Source organism: Seriola dumerili, unplaced genomic scaffold, assembly GCF_002260705.1.
Source record: "Seriola dumerili isolate Sdu_G_001 unplaced genomic scaffold, Sdu_1.0 BDQW01000044.1, whole genome shotgun sequence".
Taxonomy (NCBI): domain Eukaryota; kingdom Metazoa; phylum Chordata; class Actinopteri; order Carangiformes; family Carangidae; genus Seriola; species Seriola dumerili.
The window spans coordinates 7,418,468-7,426,700 of NW_019174299.1; the positions used below are offsets into that span (position 1 = coordinate 7,418,468).

Genomic DNA, 8,233 nt, shown 5'->3' on the forward strand with positions numbered 1-8,233 from the left:
ACTGCCCCTTTTTTCATTTGACCTAATGGATCAAATTCAGAGTGTTTGTTCATGATGCTGGGAAACTGTGCTCACTGATTTATAGTTGGAAAAAGTATTTTTGGGCCAGTGCGTGTGACGTGGTCTTGCAGTTTTTATTGTGACCACTACACCAACACACCACTACATCACCATCAACACCATCCTCATCATCATCATCATCATCATCATCATCATCATCATCATCATCATCATCGTCATCATCATCATCATCCTTATCATCATTATCATCATCATCAGCCCTGAGCTGTTCCTGCAGGGCTGCTTCACTCTCTGTGAGGCAGGAATATAGATATGGTGAGCACTACTTTACAGCAGTCAATTACCTCAAAGATAGCCCCCCCAACACACACACACACACACACACACACACACACACACACACACACACACACACACATTTCCTCATACTCTTCATCTCTGTCTGTCTCACTAAGCTGTTTATTTACTCTTGCACACTGCCCAAACACACACACACACGCCGTCAGCAGCAGACACTTACAGCACCCGTGTAACATCATCACAGACAGTTTCTGCACTTTTCAGGTAGAGCACCCAATTTGGATGAATCCACCACTGAAAATAGTCCCTAACAGATGCTAAATTTCCTCCTGTTTGTTCGATGAAAAACACAGGGAGCAGCTGTCTTATGTTTTAAATGACTGAATCTGTGTTTAGGGTTTTGTTCTTAATACTGAAGATTGAACATTAACAACACTTAAGGCAAAGTGAGGAGTAGGGCAACTAACAAATATTTACATTATGAACTAATCTGATCATTATTTTCTTGATTAATCAACTAATTGTTTAGTCTGTGAAATAACAGAAAATGGTGAAAATGGTCCATCACTGTTTCCCAAAGTTGAAGGCAACATTTTCAAAGTGGTGATTCTGTCAAATTGACAGTTCAAAACCAGGACAATATTCAGTTTATTATGATGTGGATCACTGAAGATCAGCAAATCCTCATATCGGAGCAGGTGGAACCAAAAAATCTATAAAACAGTTATTGAAACAGCATCCAATTAATTTTCTGCCAATCAACTAGTCGATTAATCTTTTCAGCTTTAATGAGAAAGCAGCAGTTTCCATCCCTGAGAGTGTGACTGTCATTTATCTCTCTGAAGGAGACTTTTCAGTCACAGGCTCAGTTCAGTTCAGCACCTTAAACGCACCAGGACAACCTGTATAAACCTGCTGGATATGTGTACCTGACACGACTCAACTAAACAAAAATGAACAACAAACAGAATTTTTTTTTTTCGTGCGTAAAAATGTATTCATCAGGGACAATTCAGGGGCTCTGAAGCTCTGATCTAAAACCACAGAGGCACGCTAAACTTCAGCTGAGAAGACCAACAGCTGACAGACACTGTGTTGATCCTAAATGTGCTCAGATAATATCCATCATTAGTTCTGGTTTGTACTTTTCTTTTTTGGAACAACTTAGTGATCTTTGCTGTTTTCATCTGCAAGATCAGACTCGACGGATGTGCCCACCTGCCTCGTGGATGTTCTCCTCGCAGGAATACCAGATGCCGGTGTGGAAGCGGCGGAACAGGAAGCGGTCGTCCCCGGTCTCCCAGCTGTAGTGCACCTTGTTCTGGTCCGTCTCGTTCACGCCGTAGTCGATGCAGTTGTGGCGCCGCTGCTTGCTGCAGTTGGGCTTGGGAACACGCTGGGTGCCCTCGCACCAGTACGTGGTGATGAAGGCGGTGGTGGAGAAGAACAGAGCCACCAGGTTCAGACCCACCGACAGCAGCGCGCGACATTTTCGCGTTGTCTTCATGATCTCGGTGCGAGCGGCCGCGTCCCCGCAGGCGGCGAGAAAGTTCATCCAAGGAGAGAGACGGAGGCGGTCAGAGGAGGATGAGGAGGAGAGGCAAGGCGCAGTAAAGGCGCGCAGAGGAATTACGCGCGTCTCTCTGCCTCTCTTCTCCTCTTTGTGCCAGTTCGTCCTCAGAGCAGAGAGAAGTGACAGGTGGTCCGGACTCTCCCAGGGAAGAGAGGCTGAAACTCTGGGTTATAAATATCCTCCTCCATCGGAAACCTTCCAGCCTCTTCGAGAGGAGACGGTGAACTGTCAGAGAGCAGGACGCTCACTGAGGAAACGTGACTCTGAGAGGGGAGCATCTTTCTCTCTTTCTTTCTTCCCCCCCCCCCCCCCCCAACTCTCTCTCTCTCTCTCTCTCTCTCTCTCTCTCTCTCTGTCTCTCTCTCTCTCTCTATCTCGTGCGTCATTGCCGTGACCGGACTACTTGTGTAATTTTCATAGCAGAGCCGTGTTATAGTTTTATTCATTGAACTTCACACAAAGTGCAGTGAAGAGAAAAAAACCTAAATCAGATCAGGATTTGATGTGACCCCCTTTGCCTTTAAACCAGCACCAGTTTTCCTTACACAGGTCTTCAGGTTCTTCAGCTCCAGGTTGTTCCAGCATCTTGGAGAACCCACCACAGTTCCTCTGTCTTAGTGTCTCTGTCTCTTCATGTGATTGCAGTCTGACTCCATGATGCTCAGGTCTCTCTGAAGATAATTCTTTTTGACTCTGGCTTTGTTTGGACTCATTGTCCAGCTGCAAAATGAATCTTGGACCTGATACACTCTCAACATCTAAAGAATCAGAGCAGCTACTAAATGGGATTGTGGTGAGATTGATTTCTCAACCAATGAATTCTTTCATTACCCATTGTCCAAGTGTCAACCAAATTAAACAAGACTGGGTCAAAACCTATGTCTGGACCACGTTGTATTTTCAATGAGCCCAGTAGCAGCTGGTTTCAGCTCTTTATATATACAGTATTTTAATACAGCTGAATTCACAATAGAGCTGTTCTCATTTACGTGTTTTTCTGTTTCTGTTGTCAGACAACAGAACAAGTATTAAACAGTGACTGAAACATTAAGACCATTAAGACTACATGTTAACTTCCAAGCTATTTCAGCTAAAATCCTGCTTTTATACCCACGATATCGTCTGGCAAAATCACCAAACATCACTAGTTAAAGGTCCCATGTAGTATAATGGTAGATGTCCAAGTCTTTTTTGATTATAAAGCAGGTTTAGGTTCTATATTAATCCTGTGAATGTATCAAAGCACAGCTGAGAGATGGGGTGTTTCTCAAGGTTCTTTTCTGGGCCCCCTTCTCTTTTCAATTTACATGCTGCCACTTGGCCAGGTTATTCAGAATCATGGTGTGTATTTCATTTTTATGCTGATGATACCCAATTATATGTGCCTCTATAGCACACACATCCTAGCAGCCTTGTGATTCTTACTTCTTGCCTCTAAGATATTAAATCCTGGATGTCCCAAAATTCCTAAAAGTGTAACAATAAAACTGAAGTAAAAATTTAAGCACCCTGGGGATAATATTTGACACTGACTTAAGTTTTGATAATCAAGTCAAACATGTGGTTCAGTCTTGTTTCTAGCAGGTCAGGATTATTTCTAAAATCAGATCATTTCTATCAATCGCTTACCTATGAAAAGTTGCACATGCATTCATTTATGCTCAGCTTGATTATTGTAATGCACATTATTCGGGTATCAGCCAGGCATCTACCCACCGTCTTCAACTAGTACAAAATGCTGCCACTCATAGTTATTATTAAATCAAAAACAAAACCAGTTTGATGGAAGTAAAAACAACATGAACACTTCAGCAGTCAGCTGTTAATGTTTATGGTATCATATTTCAGCTGACATTGAGTTTTTGCATATCTTTTAATATCTTTTATTTTGGCGATATGCACACACATATATGCCTGAAGAAAACAGCCTGCACACACGGCTTTGTTTTCTTGGTTTAATATAGGTTGCAGATTGTATTGGACACCAGCAGCTTTATGCTTTACGTCTTGTTTTATGACAGTTTAATATACTATGTCAGACCAACTCTGCAGGGACGACACTAAATTCTAAACTTTGTGCTCAAATACATCAATCACATTATGTCAAACCTCTCACAGACTGAAGGTGAGAGATGCATTTTTTTTCTGCTGCTCTCAGGGAAACCCCTGTCCACCCCGACACCTGTAATGATGGACCACACCTCCGCTGTGTTTGTTTTTGCAGGTGTATCGTTCTTGATGAATATGTAGAAACAGCCCGGCCCCCTAATCGATCAGCCAGCTGAAAGCTCACATCTCCAGGCATGAAAATCACCGGCAACAAGGCCGAGCCGCCCACCGCACCCATCCATCACCTCTCATTTTATGGCTCCCACCTCCAGATCAATACTGTGTGTGTGTGTGTGTGTATGTGTGTGTGTGTGTGTGTGATGTATGCCAGTCGGGTCTGATTCAGAGTGACAAAGCACCTCAGGAAAGTCAATAAACAGCAGAAAACGGTGCGTTGATAAATGTGTGATAATGCTGTTGGATTTATCTGCAGTCAAACTCTGAGCTGTTAAAATGTTAATGCTCATTCAGTGTAATGACTCCAGTCCGCTTCAGCTCATTATGATAGTACAGTAACACTAGTTCGAACACACCTTGAGTCCAGACTGTTGCAATCCTACTCTCGGAGAACATCAAATATCCGGATCTGATTTTTCAGAGGCAGAATTTATAGTGTTATGAAGCAACATGGACTCAACATCTACTCTCTGGTGCTGAATGTTGTGATATGGTTTGTTTAAACTTAAATGTATAGTATGTCATTTGCAGCCACTAGGGGTCTCTCAATCACAGACAGAGTTTGATTTTTGAGTTGTTGTCCTCACCACCATAGCTGGCAGCTTCTCCTGGTTTGGATTCCTTCAGTGTCGTTCAGGAGGTTTTTACTTGGAGCTGAATTATCCACAGAGATCTCCTCCTCTACATACCAAACAGTAAAAACACTGAAGGAACCAGTTTCATGATAAGCAGCTGTGTTTTTTCGACACTGTTCAGTGAACACAAGAAGTGTCGGAGGGGATGTGAGCCAAGCTGCCACTAACGTTTGTTCAGCTTATTTCTCTGATAACTAAAGATCCATCTTAAAACTGATTATAAAGTCAATTTAGATTCTCCTGGCAGATGACCACAACAATGACACATGTACAAAGGGGATATGACACCACTGACAAGCGAACAATTGAAAATGACCGTTGCTAACATTAAAATTTCTCTGGATTTGAAAATTGATGGCAATATTTGGGATAATTTAAATTCACAACTCAAAAAAATTATAACACAGGTCTAGTTGCTTTTAGACATTTCAATGCAATGCAAATTTGGTCTCATTTATGGAGGATCGGGGATGTCACAAAAATAAGGTGTGTCCTAAATTTCATATTTCAATAGGTATTAGAAATAGGAATTGTAATGAATGAACTATTAATCCATCAATAAATACTTTTTATAAATGGATTTACAAAAACAGCATAAAACTGTCATTAAATAAACCATTTAGAAATACATTCCATTCATTCATGAATAAATAAACCATTTGAAAAGGTATTTTAAGAATAGCAATATATTCCTGGATTCCCCCTTTAATTTCCATTTTCTTTTTTGAGCTACTTTTCCTTTTACTATTAGCTAATAGATTAGCTTAGTCATTTAGCCTCTCCATTTAGCCTTTCAGTGACATTCTGGGCCTTCAGTGCTGGTGAAATCCTATGGATATCATATGACTGGTTAGATTTCCAACCAGTCAGAGATATTATGCTCGCAACACTTCCGTGTTTGACATAAGGCCGTGTCCCCACTTCTGGTCCGCAAAATTGATAGCCCGAGAAAACGGGAAAATTGTCACAGTTCACTCACTGTTTGCTGCAATTGCCGAAAGTAAACATTAAAAATTTCACATCTCTGAAATTGTGAAGGTAAGTCGCTCACATTAGCTAATGTTAGTTAGCTGAGCTCCACAACGACACCCTTGTCTACCATGATGGCCATTGTTGGTTTGAGGAGAGGCACAATGCCAGCCTGCTTCAGGGTCTCTTTGTCACTGATGGAGCCTTCGTAAAATATTGTTTTCGGGTTGTCTCTCTGTCTCATTCCTGTGGACACGATATCTCAGTAACACCTTGACGGAAACTCTTCAAATTTAGCACAAATATTCACTTGAACTCAAGGATGATTTATTTAGATTTTGGAAGTCAAAGGTCAAAGATCAAGGTTGTGGTGACCTCACAAACCACATTTTTAGCCTTATGAATGTGACACTTTGAAGTAACTTTCGGCACAGGAGCAAGGTCAGTGTGACCTCACAAAACACTTTTTAGCCATAACTCAAGACTTCACACAGCAATTACGACAAAACTTCACACAAATAGTTAATATTTCATGACTCTGGATAAACAGGGATGTAATCTGAAACTAGTCTGTGTGGCGGAGGTAGACAACCACAAGGCAGTAATTCTAGTCTCTCTTTCATTTATCAGTTTTTACGTAAATACACACTGTATATGCATCTGTGTTTGGACTGTGTCAATGGCTCATGCCATGGATGAGATAGAGCAAAGACTTTCAGGATGTTTGTGTGGTATCTAGTGAAGTAGAATCATTCTACACACAAAATCATAAGTTATAAGTGTGTTTTATTACTGTGGCTGAATAATGAGTCTAACTTCCTGTTGGTTTGTGCCACGCTGGTTGTTGTATTGTTTGGTCCTCAGTCAGCTTTGTTGTCCACTTCAGGGCGTGTGGTCCCAACAGTTTCTGCTCCTTCAGGCCGTCAATTTGTTTTGTCTTAGATTACCTTTTTTAAAAAACAACATTTTCCCCACGCAGAATATATTTTTTTAAAAATCATCCAAAACCTGAACTCACCTCGAGAGACCATGAGCTGACACATTTGTTTCTTGGAGAGAAATCCAGAAAGGATGTTGCAAGGGTCTGAGCCAGTATTTGACCCCAATTTATTTCCCCACTCTTGATAGTGTGTGAATAGATGTAATCAGATTGAAATCAGATCATTTTAACACATTAATTAAACTTTCCACTGAACAGCAAATTAAATATTTCATGTTTTTAACTAAACCAGTGTGAATAGAAAATATTTGAGTTGGTTGCTTCTTTTACATCATGAATTGGTTTCTTTTAAGCTCCTAAAATAGAGCTGTGAATCATTTTATCTGAGTGAATCCTCTTTCTGGCTTGGAAACACACACCTGCACACACACACACACACACACACACACACACACACACACACACACACACATACAGCCGCACATATATTTCGCTGTATTGTTGGATAGATGCCCCTGACAAGATTTCCCATTGGATATATGGGACCATCTGTGGGTTCGCATCAGCTTTGTTTGCTGCCTGAATTAAATCCCGGCACCCGCCAGTAGATCACGACGTCCGAGTTAACACAGCTCACTGCACAGCAGCCTGTAACATGATACACCCAAGGCAACAACAAGAACACACTCCTGCTACAAACACACAAACACACACACACACACACACAAAGACACCGGCAGACACACACACCACTCCAAACTTATCTTCAGGTGTGTATTTAGGATTTCAAATGTTAGCAACATCAAACTTAGCTGAGGGCAGGATTTAGTTAAACATTGTCCAGGTCTTTTTGTATCAATTTTGTGGTGTTTTCTGTCTCCTGCAGGACAGACATGCTCACGAAAAAGGCAGGAGTTGAACCCAGGACTAGCTGCTAAGGATTCAGTATGTCCATATGACATGTTCCCTAACCACTCAGCCATCGGTCACCCCAAACTTTATTGTTTTACTCACACTCTTGCTGCCCCTTGCTGTTATACCTGTTTTCATATGTTTACGGACACAGGATTGGACATAGCCAGGAAGAAAACATTTTCACAAAAACCGGGACAATTCATGTACGTCGCGTCACTTTCCAATCGCGACTCACAGTAGCCTCCAATCTGCCCTGAGGACATAGCGCTGCTCAGAGGACGTATTATAACCTCTTGTATTGTAAAGACAACAATGGCCGAAGCTCCTGTAAAGCATTCACCTCCATGAGCTCCTGACAAGAAACTACGTTTGGCGCCTGAGAAAACTTACAGCTAGCCCCTTTAATGTAAAACAGCAGCAGAATGAAATGTTGCGTTAGCATTAGCACTCACTTAATTTGGCTGCATTAATGAATAACGATCAGTGGTCATTGGAGAAGAGTTGCCTCAAACTGGGTTTTATTTTGATCAAAATCTTAAGCAGTAGATATTGAAATGTGGCGGCATGTTCTGTCAGACTGGTGAAGGTTGTTTT

At 41.5% G+C, this 8,233-nt stretch overlaps 1 protein-coding gene across 1 annotated transcript in view; it reads right to left on the reverse strand.

Moving 5' to 3' along the window:
* LOC111217748 (germ cell-specific gene 1-like protein) overlaps positions 1 to 2,098 on the reverse strand; it is a 36,126-nt gene extending 34,028 nt beyond the window's left edge. The window contains exon 1 of the mRNA XM_022739731.1: positions 1,540 to 2,098. Coding sequence (XP_022595452.1) covers positions 1,540 to 1,876 — 337 coding nt within the window. The 5' untranslated portion in view covers positions 1,877 to 2,098. The remainder of the gene's footprint in view (positions 1 to 1,539) is intronic.
* Positions 2,099 to 8,233: the final 6,135 nt, after the last annotated feature.